The sequence below is a fragment of the Aquarana catesbeiana genome, linkage group LG04 (assembly GCF_042186555.1).
Source record: "Aquarana catesbeiana isolate 2022-GZ linkage group LG04, ASM4218655v1, whole genome shotgun sequence".
NCBI lineage: Eukaryota > Metazoa > Chordata > Amphibia > Anura > Ranidae > Aquarana > Aquarana catesbeiana.
This window is the reverse complement of record NC_133327.1, coordinates 311,464,458-311,478,944: the sequence shown is the minus strand read 5'-3', so window position 1 is coordinate 311,478,944 and position 14,487 is coordinate 311,464,458. Positions and strand designations below refer to the sequence as shown.

The 14,487-nt window shown below is 42.8% G+C and overlaps 1 protein-coding gene across 2 annotated transcripts in view; it reads right to left on the bottom strand.

Moving 5' to 3' along the window:
* LOC141140046 (CD109 antigen-like) overlaps nt 1-14,487 on the bottom strand; it is a 343,299-nt gene that overhangs the window by 86,439 nt on the left and 242,373 nt on the right. For both annotated transcript variants that reach the window (XM_073626809.1, XM_073626808.1), the window contains one exon: nt 4,644-4,872. In XM_073626809.1, the coding sequence (XP_073482910.1) occupies nt 4,644-4,872 (229 nt within the window). The remainder of the gene's footprint in view (nt 1-4,643; nt 4,873-14,487) is intronic.

Here is a 14,487-nt window from a genome sequence, read left to right as displayed (position 1 = left end):
TAGATGATCCCTGAAAACACTTCTCTTCAGAGAAGCCTACCCTACCCACACCCAACAACGCTTTTTTAATTTTTTCCATCAGCTCACCCCAACAGTTATAACCTTTTGTTTCCACTTGACCCACCCTTCTAGATTGTAAGCTCTAATGAGCAGGGCCCCCTGATCCCTCCTGTATTGATTTGTATTGTAAGGGCTCTTTCACACGGGGCAGATCAGTAATAATCCGCCCCGTGAACACCCGCTTGCTCAGCGGGGATCGCTCCGCCGATCCCCGCTGAGCAGGAAGATGACAGGTCCGTCGCTGCACACTGTGCAGTGACGGACCTGTCAGAGCACCGCTCTCCCCTATGGGGGATCGGATGATGACGGACCGTAGAGTCCGTCGTCACCCGATCCGATCCAAAAACGGATGGAAAAGTAGGGTTTTCCTCCGTTACACTTTTTCAGATCGGAGCAGGTTGGATGTCAGCGGAAGTTCATCCGCTGACATCCGATGCTCCATAGGGATACATGTATGTCCGTTTTTCATCCGAAAATGGAAGGATGAAAAACGGACATACGGATCGTCCGTGTGAAAGAGCCCTATGTGTACTGTCTGCCCTCATGTTGTAAAGTGCTACGCAAACTGTTGGCGCTATATAAATCCTGTATAATAATAAGGCAAAAAAGCTATCCAAACCTGCCTGGCTTTATGTGAAAAAGTAATTGCCTCCTAAACCTAATAAATGGTTGTGCCACCCTTGGTGGCAACAACTGCAATCAATCGTTTGTGGTAAATGACCATGAGTCAGTTACCGCAAACTAAGTCAGTCTTTCACATTGCTGTGGAGCAATTTTGGCCCACTCTTCTTTGCAGAATTGTTTTAATTCAGCCACATTGGAGGGTTTTCCAGCATTAATGGCCTGTGTAAGGTCATTAAACAGCATCTCAATTGGATTTAAGTCCGGGCTTTGACTAGGCCACTCCAAAATCTACATTATGCTTTGTTTAAACCATTTGGAGATGGACTTGCTGTTTTGTTTTAGATCATTGTCCTGCTGCATAACCCAAGTGCACTTGAGCTTGAGGTCACGAACTGATGGCTGAACATTCTCCTTTAGGATTTTCTGGTAGAGCTCAGAATTCATGGTTCCATCAATTATGGTAAGTCGTCCAGGTCCTGAAGCTGGAAAGCAGCCCCATACCATCACGCTACTATCACCATGTCTGACTTTTGGTATGATATTCTTGTTATGAAATGCTGTTATAGTTTTATGCCAGATGTAACAGGACGCAACACCTTCCAAAAAGTTACATTTTTGTCCCATCAATCCACAGAATATTTGCCTAAAAGTCTTGGGGATAATCAAGATGTTTTTTGGTGAATGTGAGATGTGCCTTTGTGTTCTTTTTGGTCAGCAGTGGCTTTGGACTTGGAACTCTCCCATGGATGCCATTTTTGCCCAGTCTCTTTCTTATTGTTGAATCATGAACACTGATCTTATCTGAGGCAAGTGAGGCCTGCAGTTCTTTAGATGTGTTCTGGGTTCTTTTATGACCTCCTGGATGAGTCGTCGTCATGCTCTTGGAGTAATGTTTGTGGGTCGACCACTCCTGGGATAGTTCACAACTGTTCCAGAGATCACTGAAGTAGCGGTGTCCAGCTTCCAAGGGTATCAGCCAGGTATAATGTAAATAGTTACATTGGTCCAAGCTGGACACATGAACAATTGTATGGCATGCATTTTCCTACCATATTTATCGGCGTATAACACGCGCTGGCGTATAACACGCACCGGCATATAACACGCACCCCAAGTTTAGGAGGGAATTTTAAGGAAAAAAACTTTTAGGAGGGAAGTTTAAGAAAAAAAAAAACTTACATTTAAATGCCCATCAATGCAGCCTTATCAGTGTCTATCTGCAGCCTTATCAGTGTCATTGCAGCCTTGTCAGTGCAGCCTTGCCCCAGTGCAGCCTTGCCCCAGTGCAGCCTTGCTCCAGTGTCCATTGCAGCCTTGTCCAGATTTAAATATGGTGCCGCCGAGATAGCAGGGACACGGCAGAGCAGAGTGAGCGCCGCCGAGATCGCAGGGACTGGGCGGAGCCGAGATACACATAGCCGAGTGTACTCGGCATTTCTCGGCACCACTCAAAGTCACGCCCAGTCCCGCCCTATGATGGACATAACACAGGTCCAATGGCGGGACTGGGCATGACTGTGAGTGGAGCCGAGAAGAGCCGAGTACACTCGGCTATGTGTATCTCAGCGCGATCGCTCTGCTCACAATCAGCGGAGATCAGCGGGGATCGGCGTATAACACGCACCCACGATTTTCCCCTGATTTTAAGGGGAAAAAAGTGTGTGTTATACGCCGATAAATACGGTATTTTACCTCATTTACAGTAAGAATGTTTACTATGTAGCCGTAAAATGAAAAAGTGACATCCAGAGCCTAGCCACAGTTTCACTTAAAACTTTGCCCACTAATCAGCCCCTCCTCAATCCAAGCCTCTTGACTACTGAAACGCAATTGGAAATGCATTTTACCATGCTTTGGAGCTCATGTGGATAAAGTACTATGTTGAGTATTATAAACAAGTATTATATAAACAGAAGTATTTTGCTGTTATGTTGTCAGAGGTACAATGATGTAAGTAACATTACAATTAGTTGGGGGGACGGTTCAACCCAAGCATGAATTTAGGCTAATCATTGGCTGTTCACCCGTTTGGCAAACACCCGAATTGTCAGGGCGTTTGACCAATTGTTTGGCCTACCAAGCACCCCACAATGCACTGTGCACTGCACAGTGCATTGGAAGCCCTGATTGGCTGAAGCAATAAAGGATTTGCCCAATTAGGGCACAGAACACTGTCAGAGCCATGATTGGAGAAAGTAATAATGACTGTGCCCAGTCATGGCTTATTGCTCATAGACCCACTATAAAATTATCCTTCCCAGAGCAGCCATTTGCAGTGTGATATTGCAGTGGAGATAGATAGAACAGGGCTATGTTCATTGTTACTAGCAGGTTAGTGTGCTATAGTGTGCTATTGTGATTCTATTGTATAGAGTTTAGAGTGTAGGTGAAGTGTAAATATAGTGACAGTGCTGCGTGAGTGTAGTGCGACCATTCATATTTACTTTAGTCTCAGTTTAGTGTGAATATAGTGATAGTGCAGTGTGAGTGTAGTGCGACCATTCATATTTACTTTAGTGTCAGTTTAGTGTGAATATAGTGATAGTGCAATGTGAGTGTAGTGTGACCGTTCATTTTTACTTTAGTGTCAGTTTAGTGTTTCGGGCCAGGTTTACTGCAGTATATTGAGGTGCGTTAGTGCACGTTTACTTCAGTATATTGACGTGCCTTAGTGTACATTTACTGCAGTATATTGAACTGCATTAGTGCACGCTTACTGCAGTATATTGAACTGCATTAGTCCACGTTTACTGCAGTATATTGAGGTGCATCAGTGCATGTTTACTGCAGTATATTGATGTGCGTTAGTGCACATTTACTGCAGTATATTGAACTGCGTCAGTGCACGTTTACTGCAGTATATTGAACTGCGCAGTGCACGTTTACTGCAGTACATTGAACTGCGTCAGTGCACGTTTACTACAGTATATTGAACTGCGTTAGTGCACATTTACTGCAGTATATTGACGTGTGTTAGTGCACTTTTACTGCAGTATATTGGACAGTGTTAGCGTTATTCGGCTCCAAACTTTCTCTATGTTTGAGAGTTCTGGCGCGAACTCAATAGTGGACCATCTCCAATTCCAATTTATTGACAAGATTCATGGCCTCCCTCTTCTGCCTTAGGAGAAGGAGCCTGTGCTGCCTCCAGCAGCCCATTATATTGTGGTTTATTGTTATTTCTGTCTTGATACATACCACCCACCCCCCCATGTGATGCACTAATTAGACTAGCCCTTATTTGCCACTCCTTGCTATGGTTTTTTTTGTCTTCATGAAGTAAAAAATGAATCCCCCATACAATTAGAATGCTTATTGTTTCATGGTGCTCTTTCACCTGCAAGACAGCAAGTCTGCACTAAACTACACTGGAGTCTTCTTAGAGAGCTGATGCAGTTTGTGGATTCTACCATCTCAGCAAGATGCCATACTATCTGCAAAGACTGTGTCTGAGGAAGTATGTTCAATTGCATAAGGCAGTTTTTGAAGCAGAACATAGCAAATGCAAAGTTTTCTCTCTTTCAGTGTAAATCAGCCAACTATTGTGCTCCTTTCTGTGAAGGGAAGTGTACTCTACACAGTATAATACCAACAGAACTACCAATTACAGGGGATAAATACACAATAGGCAAACATCCTGTATCTAAAAGGAGTGTATAGTCAACTCAAATATTATGGACACGAGAGCTGCTACATTGGTCCAGTGCTTTCTGCTTTTGCAGGGGTAGGTTTTTATACATAGCGCAAACAGTGGAGCTTTTAAGTGGGTCATAGAGGTCATGTAACCAGCTGCTACTTAGGTTAAGGCCTACTGTTCCCAAAGACAATGTTTCTGTTTGGAGGTCCATGTATACCACATTTTGGCGCATACCTTTATTGGTGGATATAAAGTAAGGTCGAAATATTTCTAAATGGAACAGTTTTTCAGTTTGACAGTTATATAGAAATTGATCTCTTACCAGGAGCCCAGGGTATTCAATAAGAGCTGCCATTATATATGCAGTTAAAGTCACTGGACTATATTGACCTCCTTGAAGCTGAGTATTTATTACTCTGCCAGGTTCCCAAAATTCTCCATTTTTTTTCTGATGCTTCAGTAGCCACGTCAGCGTATCATGTAATACTACAGGATCAACCAATATAAATTGACGAGCTTTTAAAAAGCATCGTAAGACAAATGCAGATAACCTGAAAAAAAAAAAATGAACTTGTCACACACAAAACTTACAAAAACACAGTTAGTACAAAAAAGCTAATCCGGTTCTATACAATTAGTCTCCTAAAAGAACGCTACCTAAATAAGTGACTAATTATAGAAAAACTGACACCCGTGGAATCATATATACAAACATTAATTTGTGACTGTGCTATTTTAACAACAATATACAGACTCTTAAGAATTTATATTCATTTTACTATCAACAGTATACACATATAAATCCAGCTTTCATGTGGGACTTGAACTGTAATGTTAACTAGAAATTGAGAAATTGTGCATAAAAAAAAATCCACTGGTTGTATTATTTCCAACAAAGGTTGGAAATCTGGGATTATCTCAATGGTGATCCCAGTGTAGGAAAAAACTATTCAGTCTCAGGGAGTGTAAGAAGACATGGGGCACACAATGAGATTGGAGAAGTGGTTTAACCTTAAGCTGCGCAGGGGTTTTTCACTGTCAGAGTGATAAGGATGTGGAACTCTCTTCCAGAATTGGTGGTGTCAGCCAGGAGTATTCATATTTTTAACAACTTGCCGAGCGGCTCACGCCGATATACATCGACAGATTGGCACGACTGTGCAAAACATGTATGGGTACGTTGCTCCCTTTAAGAGCCGAAGGAGGCATGCCCGAGGCACGGCAGGGGACCCGATGCACGTGGCCGGTGGGCGTGATCGCCGCCGGCCACCTGCAATCGCGGGCATGAGAGACAGTACGGGGATTTGTGTGTGTGAACACACAAATCCCTGTTCTGTCAGGGGAGAGGAAACATATTGTTTGCTCATAGTATGTATGAACAGCGATATGTCTCCTTCCCCCAGTCAGTCCTATCCCCATACAGTTAGAACACACACTAGGGAACACATTTAACCCCTTGATCGCCCCTTAGTGTTAATCCCTTCCCTGCCAGTGACATTTACACAGTAAGCAATGCATTTTTATAGCACTGATCACTGTATAAATGTTAATGGTCCCAAAAATGTGTCAAAAGTGTCTGATCTGTCCGCTGCAATGTCGCAGTACTACTAAAAATCGCTGATCACCGCCATTACTAGTAAAAGGAAAAAAAATGCCATAAATCTGTTCCATAGTTTGTAGACACTATAACTTTTGCGCAAACCAATCAATATACGCTTATTGCAAATTTTTTTTTGCCAAAAATATGTAGAAGAATATATATTGGCCTAAACTGATGAAGAAATTTGTTTTTTAAAAACATTTTTGGACATATTTATTATAGCAAAAAGTGAAAAATATTGTTTTTTTTTTTAAATTGCCACTTTTTTTGTTTATAGTGCAAAAAATAAAAACCACAGAGGTAATCAGATGCCACCAAAAGAAAGCTCTATTTGTGGGGAAAAAAAGGATGCAAATTTCGTTTGGGTACAGCATTGCATGACCACGCAATTGTCAGTTAAAGCGACGCAGTGCCAAATTGTAAAAAGTGCTCTGGTCAGGAAAAAATCTTCCTGGGCTGAAGTGGTTAAAAAACTCTTGGAAGTGCATCTTAAAGAAAACAACATACAGGGATATGGAAAAAAATTATAGACACTGACACATGTACACGTTGAACTGGACGGACAATTGTCTTTATTCAACCTTACCTACTATGTAACTTAGTAACTATGTAAAGTTATAGGTGTAATCCCAATTATGATCTACACGGTAACCCCCCCCCCCCCCTCAGTATCAACAGAAAAGTCCCAGGGTTGAAAGGAAGACTGCCAAATAGACAGTGTATACATTTAAATTAGAGCTCTACAGAATGCTGCAATTATTCTCAAGAACCTGGGAGGATGTGACAATATTTTGCCACAAAGCTAAAACTATTTATAAAGGCTCTTTAACAGATAACACACCAAAAGAGTTGGCAAATTGTGGATCAATAACACACTGAGGGGATTTTACTAAAATTGGAGTGTGCAAAATCTGGTGCAGCTCTGCACAGAAACCAATCAGCTTGTAGGCAAGTGTTTCCTCCACTGCAGGTGGCGCTCAACCACAGTGGCTCTGCAGCTGGAGAGGAAGTTAGGAGGAACCTGGTTCCTCTATGGTTTCCTGGATCACTGGAGAAGTGATCTGGTTGGATGTTGTTGCCCCATGTGGCTCTGGCAGCCATCTTGGGTCAGGCAGAGCCTATTTAATGCCCTGGCTCCTGGGATTGGCATGCTTTATGCAAGTCTGTAGTGCAAAGAAAGGTACCCCATCTGTTAGGAATAGTATTAGCAGTAGGGAAAGCTTCCTAACGAGGAGGGAAAGCATAGGGTCGCATCTTTTCAGGACATCTTCCCAATTGGGCATTGAATGGCCAGGTGGCATTTTGACCCTCTCTACAGATGCTGTCATTCTAGTTGGAACTTGCTCTTTTTACGTTGCTGTAATCATGAGTGCACCTTCTTGGGCAGTCTTCCTACCAGGATTGTTGTGAACTGTTGCTGCATTGCTTCGAATACAAGTTTATGATTGCACCTGACTGTGTGAATTATTGTTACCACACCACGCTGCACCCCACCTACAAGCTTCCAGGTTTTATTGTCATAGCGTGATTGAACAAGTTTAAATGAGAAGCTAATTGGCTACCATGCACAGCTGCACCAGATTCTGAGTGCTCCAATTTTAGTAAATCTCCCCCTACTGTGTCTATGTCTCCAAATCTTTTGTTTTAAATCTTTTAATTATAAACTGAAATGAAGAGGAAAAGCCTGTGTATTCGTGTCCATTATTCGGTGCAGATTACTGTATGTTATGTTTTATATTTTGTTTATATAATCAGATTCGATTTTGTTTTGCTGTAGTAGTCACTTATTCTTCTATAAAAACCTGTGATAAACCTGAGGAATTCCAACTGCACAGATAATAATTTAACAGATGTTAACTTTTAGTTCAAAATGCATTTCAAAACTATTAGTAAATCCAGAGATGTAGACAGAAAATGTTAGGCTTTTCCTGTTATGCCCCGTACACACGGTCGGATTTTCCGACGGAAAATGTGCGATCGGATCGTGTTGTCGGAAATTCCGACCGTGTGTTGGCTCCATCAGATATTTTCCATTGGATTTTCCGACACACAAAGTTTGAGAGCAGGCTATAGAATTTTCCGACAACAAAATCCAATCGCGTCAATTCCGACCGTGTGTGGACAATTCCGACGCACAAAGTGCCACGCATGCTCAGAAGAAATTCTGAGACGGAACAGCTCGGTCTGGTAAAATTAGCGTTCGGAATGGATAGAGCACTTTCGCCACGCTGCAATGTAAAAAATGGTTTAATACAGCGCACTCTCTTCTTCTTTACAATGTGAGAAGAATGAAGTAGTTTTGCTGCTCATATTCACACAGAGTTCTCACAAACTTCTTTTTTTATTATTTATTGTGATTCCCTCAATATATTTTGATTTGTCACATCTGACCAAATTTGTTTTTTTTTTGTTGTTTTTTTTTTGTTTTGTATTTTTTTCAAGGCTGATGTTTTGTTTTTTTTTTTTAATTGGTTTTACTCCATAATATTTTTGTGTTTGTTTTGTGTGTCAAGTTACCACAACACCATTATTATCTTGTATTATTTAATCTCAAGGAGGTTGCTTGGTGTTGGTGTCCCTTGTTAATTTCACATTGTATTTTTGAAATGTACCTGCCTCCTCACGAACAAACTGTCCTTTTTGAAGGAAAACACACATAGGCGAATATAATTGAACCAAAAAGTCCTTTATTAAGGGCTCAGAACCAAACAAAGAGGGAGGCAACACTAGATAAACATCATAAATTGGCGAAGACTTGGACCCCCAGGGCACACATCAATTATTTTACAGCAAAATTGGTGTCCTGAGGAGTCCATATATAAGGGAGTGCAATCTGGTCCAGAAGTCCCAGAGATCCGGAAAGCAGCAGATGACATCTGTGTCCCCAGGCTGTGGTACTACAAGAAGCTGCATCTTTTGCCAGACCAGACTAAACCCAGGGTCATCACTCTCTGGTCTTCCTTCCACGCTTTCTTCCCGGCTGTGGCTCTGGTGTTGGAGATGTGGCAGGAGGAGGAGTAGGACCTGGAGGAGGAGGAGGAGGAGTAGGACCTAGAGGAGGAGGAGGAGGACCTGTGGGAGGAGGAAGAGGAGGAGGAGGAGTAGGACCTGGAGGAGGAGGAGGTCACAAATATGGGTAGCACATGTTATTTGGCCCCTCAACCCCTTATTGAGAGCTTCCAAACTTAAGAACTCACACAGGAGTCATTGGCCCTCCTCCATCTGCATCATTTTGCAGGCAGTTATGCCAGCAAAGTCCTCCTCCACAGTGTGGGGGGTTCTCAGGGCCTCTGTAGCCTTTCAAAAGAGGCCTATGGCAGCCTCCTCCAGGTTACTCCTCTTCCTGACACTTTTTCTTTGAAGGTGTAGGGGAGGGACCTGGGTATCAGGCAGCCTGCTTGGCCAGGCCACCTCCTGGCTGAGACTTCCCTGTGTATGAAAAAGGGACATGGTTTTAGTTTTTGCTTCATCAATCACAATCATAAATTAGCAATCCAAACTAACATCTATTTAACATCATTAATTGGACAGCAATATTTAGAAGAATGCTATAACTGGCTCGATATGGGCTCCTCCACATGTTGCTGCCTGGAAGGCCCAGGTTGGGCGTCAGAAGCCTTAGCTGGGGGGGAAGGAAGCATGGAAGGAAGAGTGGAGAGTGCTGGCCTGGGTTCAGTCTGACCTGCCAGAAAATGCAGCCTGTCATAGTACAGCAGCCTGGGGACATAAATGTCATCAGCAGCTCCTGATCTCTGGGAATCCTGGACCTTCTTGTGCTCCCTTACATAAGTGCTCCTCAGGCCACCAATTAGGATCTTCAAATTAGTGATGTGTGCCGTGGGGATCACCGTCTTCACAAATTCCAACAAATTATCCAGCGCTGCCTTCCTCTTTGTTTGGTTCTTATAATCAGGGTGGTTTATCTGCCATAGACAGGGCAGCTCCCTGAACATATCAATGAAGATTGGCATAAAGTCCTTATCTTTCAAGATATCCATTTTCACTGCAAGACACAACACAAGACAAACCCTAATGTCAGCCTAAAGTCTTCTAAACTTGTGCAAATACAGGCCTTAATCTAGTGCATGAAACTCCACCCACCCCTGACGTTCTTTCTAGTCTATTCCCTGCCCTTTCTCGTTTGGCACAGTGGGGGAAGAGCACATGGCGGAATCAGAGCAGGTGTCTGATTATTACACCAACAAGGAGGAGGAGGAGGAAAACCCGGAGGCAGAAACGAAATATCTGTGTGCTCAGTATACCTATTTTTTTTTACATAGGGGATAAAAGACTCGGAGGACACCCCTCATCCGAGGAGACCACAGACCCCCCACCTCTGGAAGAAGGGGAAATCCACCCAAGCCAAGCAGAGCAGGAGGAGGAAGACGTGGTGGAAATTGGCACCACAACAGGTGAGTGTTTGTGACCACAGGCTCAGGTAAGAGATGGATGCCGGCATATTTATAATACATGGTGTGTTTTTTTTTTCTATCTTTTTAGGTGATCGTGATGTTGTGGATCAAGGGCATTTCACCTCGGAAAGTGCACAGATCCTGATCGGGGAGATCATGGGGTGTAATAGGGATTTGGAAAACATCCAGAAAAGCATCAATGATGTTCAAAAAAAAATTAAGAACATCATTGATGTTTTAGGGAGTGTTTAAAACCCCTCAAAATCCCTATTTTTTGGGGGGCTTTTTGTGACCTAAAAATTTTTATAATTTTTTGACATATTTGCAAAAAGCCAAATTTTGAAGAGGCACACAGTGTGTCAACATGTGCTATCTACCATCACGGAGATCAATGGACGTGTTTTGGGGGTGCAACCCCTTCCTCAATAATTAAGTAGCTGTGAGGAAGGTGTTGCACCCACAAAACACGTCCCTTGATCCCCCATGATGGCAGCTAGCACATGTTGACATTCGGCAATTGATGTGCATTGTCAAAATTTGGCTTTTCTTTTGGCTTTTCTAGGGGTGACTTCACCCCATCTGAACGCAATATCAAACACAGTTTGTAAATACTCATGTTTGATATTGCCTTCAAGTTCTACCAAATGTGAACTTTGTAAGTTCAAGATTTGTGTCTTTCTTGTTTGTTTTAAACATGCCTGTTTTATCTTAAATGGACATTTTTACTTTTTCTAATGCGGCCCCGAAAACTTATATACAACAAACATGTTGGTTTGTTTTAAAAACCTTTTCTAAATGCACATGTGATTGTGCTGGTATTAAAAAGATTGTTAATCAAGAAAGTGTTGATTATTGTGTCAACACTACAAAACGTTTGTTGTGCTCTAATTGGTGTTTTCAGTGACAATAGGGGTTATTTCCTAAGGGAAAATCCACTTTGCACTACAAGTGCAGTTTCAAGTGCACTTGTAGTGCAAAGTGTCTTTGCCTTTAGTAAATAACACCCAACAGTGCTTTGGAATGTTACACAATCACGCCATTTTCAGGATTCGCCACATTTCTGTCAGGGTCAGCTAAAAGAAACACAAGCAGTAAATGTCACCAAAGATTTTAGTCGTTAAATTCTTTTTTTTTATTTGAAAAAGGTTTCAGACATTGTCTGGCATATTGATAGCCCCCCTACCCACAAAGTATTCAAGGTATCTTAGACGGACATCACGGGCACTCAGGGGGGGCAAGCCAAGATGGCCATTTTCAAGCGCCGTCAGGGTTGGTTCATTTTGAATTCCGGCCTCAGGCCCAACTGAGCCAGCATAGTTGGCAGAATGTTGCCGTAAACAGTTGTGTAGAACACAGCACACCAGGATGATATGATTCAGTTTGTACTCCGCCATGTGTATGGGTGTAAGAAATAGGCAGAATCAGCTGGCCATGATTCCAAACGTGTTCTCCACCACTCTTCTGGCTCTGGCCAGCCAGTAATTAAAAACTCTCTCGTCTGGGGTGAGGGTCCTCATCGGGAATGGCTGCATAAGATGGTCCCCAGCGCAAACGCTTCATCTGCAACGAAGACGAATGGGAGTCCTTCCACATTGTCTTCTGGAGGTGGCAAGTCCAAGCTGCCATTCTGGAGATGCCTGTAGAACTCCGTCTGGGTGATGACTCCACCATCTGACATTCGGCCATTCTTCCCCACGTCCACATACAGGAACTCGTAAGTAGCCGACACCACCGCCAACATCACAATACTATTGAACCCCTTATAGTTGTAATAGTATGACCCCGAGTTGGGTGGTGGGACGATGTGGATGTGTTTCCCATCAATTGCCCCTCTGCAGTTAGGAAAGTCCCACCTCTGGGCAAAGTGGGAGGCCACAGTCTGCCATTCCTGTGGCGTGGAAGGAAACTGTGGTGTCAAACAAGAAAAAAAATAGTCATTTTGCACATAAACAGGGAAAGCAGATTAGACACAAACATTCTTGGCCAACATCAAGATAACATTTATTTGAGGGAGTTTTTAAAGACCAAAGTATAAGGTACACCTATCAGATTCCCCTTCCCCCACCCCCTCTCATGGGCCATTTCTAACATTATAGGGGGGGAACTCTTGGACAGGTAACCCTCAACACTTCATTGAGAGATGAATGCCTAAATAATGTGTATTACTTTGGCCAGCCCCTCCTTAGTTACACTATTGGCAGCCCACTGGACAGGTAAGAAGTGTCATAATACAAAGATATAAATACACATTGTACACATTTGAGCACATTTGGACATTCTGCTATTACCTATCAAGATAATAATAGGATACAAAAACTTTGAAACCATTTGAAAGTATACAGGCAGGCCCTTGCACTACATGCTTTGGGGAATTCATCCATAAATCTGACCACAAAGAGATGGGTATAGTGTGTATGGGTTTGGCAAAGTCAGGAGATAGATGATTGAGGATAGATAGAGAATTGGTATCAGCTGACTTAGTAGTTGGGGGGAGAGAGGGTTCCAAAGGATTGGGGGACCCCCCCAAAAAAAGCCTCTGGCACTTTGCCTGAATTTAAAGCACAAATCACATTTAAAAACATTTTAGGGGGTGTTTGGGGTAAAGCACTACTATGGAGCTGATAAAATACACTGTTAAGTGACTACATGAGGTGAATATAGGGCCAGGAGACCAGGCTGGGGAGGTTAGTGAAGGCAAATATGTATGAAGGACAAAAAAAATAAAGAAAAATCCAGCATGCATGAGGACAAAGGGGACATTCACAGCATATTACAATCATGGTAATTAGGGAATGAAGAAAGAAATACAATATATTATCAAACATTAAATACAATAAAATGTGATATTAAAGGATAAAAATCTTACCTTAATATACTCCTTCTGCAGGACCTGTATGATGGCAGAACAGGTCTCTGGGATAATGATCCCCAGAGCCTGGGGGAGATGCCTGTCGAGAACTTCAAGTCCTGCAGACTTCTCCCCATTGCCAAGTACCGCAGGGTGGTGACAAGCCTCTGCTCCGGAGTGATGGCTTGCCTCATGCAGGTATCCTGCCTGCTGATATAGGGGGTCAGCAAAGCCAACAAACGGTGAAATACGGGGTCCGTCATCCGGAGAAAATTCCTGAAATCATCAGGATTATTCTCACAGATCTCACGGAGCAAAGGCATGTGACAGAACTGGTCACGCTGAAGCAACCAATTCTTGGTCCATGAACTCCTCCCCACCCTGTTCATGGACTGGACTTGTGTCAAGGTAAGGACCCCAACACCAAGCCCCCCGCACAGCATGAACTCTACGAGGAGTACGTATACACAACATGGCTAGAAAACGGTCGGCTGCTCAGGACAAAGTAGCAAAACGCACTGAAGAACAGCAAGGCCTGTGAAGAGCGACCTGAAAAACAGTAACGAATGACCAAGCACACAATGACAAGAGTCACGCGTCACTTGCTGCACGCACTGAAGAGCAGATACAAACCCACAAGCACAAACTGAACAGCAGAAAACGATCTGAAAACCACAAGTCTGAAAAAGCGTGAATCGTCTCTCACCAAACTTTTACTAACACGAGATTGGTGACGCGCTTGGTCCTGAACTGGCCTTTTCTAGTCTCGTCGTACGTGGTGTACGTCACCGCATTCTTGGCGATCGGAAATTCCGACAACTTTGTGCGACCGTGTGTACGCAAAACAAGTTTGAGCCAACATCCGTCGGAAAAAATCCATGGATTTTGTTGTCGGAATGTCCGATCAATGTCCGATACTGTGTACGGGGCATAAGAGTCAAGTTTGGTTCTGCCTTTCAAACCTTTAGATTGATCAATGCAGCCACCTATCACATAAAAAGACAAATAGTGACGCTAGAGGAATAAAAGGAAGGACAGAGGTTAAATGTACAGGAAACAATTGTACATTGTTTACAAAATTTACTTCAGCATCTTATTTCTCTGCAATCACTAATGATTTTGTAGCATGTGTTTATGTTTTTGTCATTATATGCTTAGTTTGAATTTCTCATGTTTTTAACCGGTTTTCTTTAAAGCTAAACTCCAGGCAGATATAAAAGTCACAAACAATATAACTATATCTGATCATTAATACATCATGAAATGCATTTTTAAATGCAAGCAATGTACGGTAAGTATCTGAATC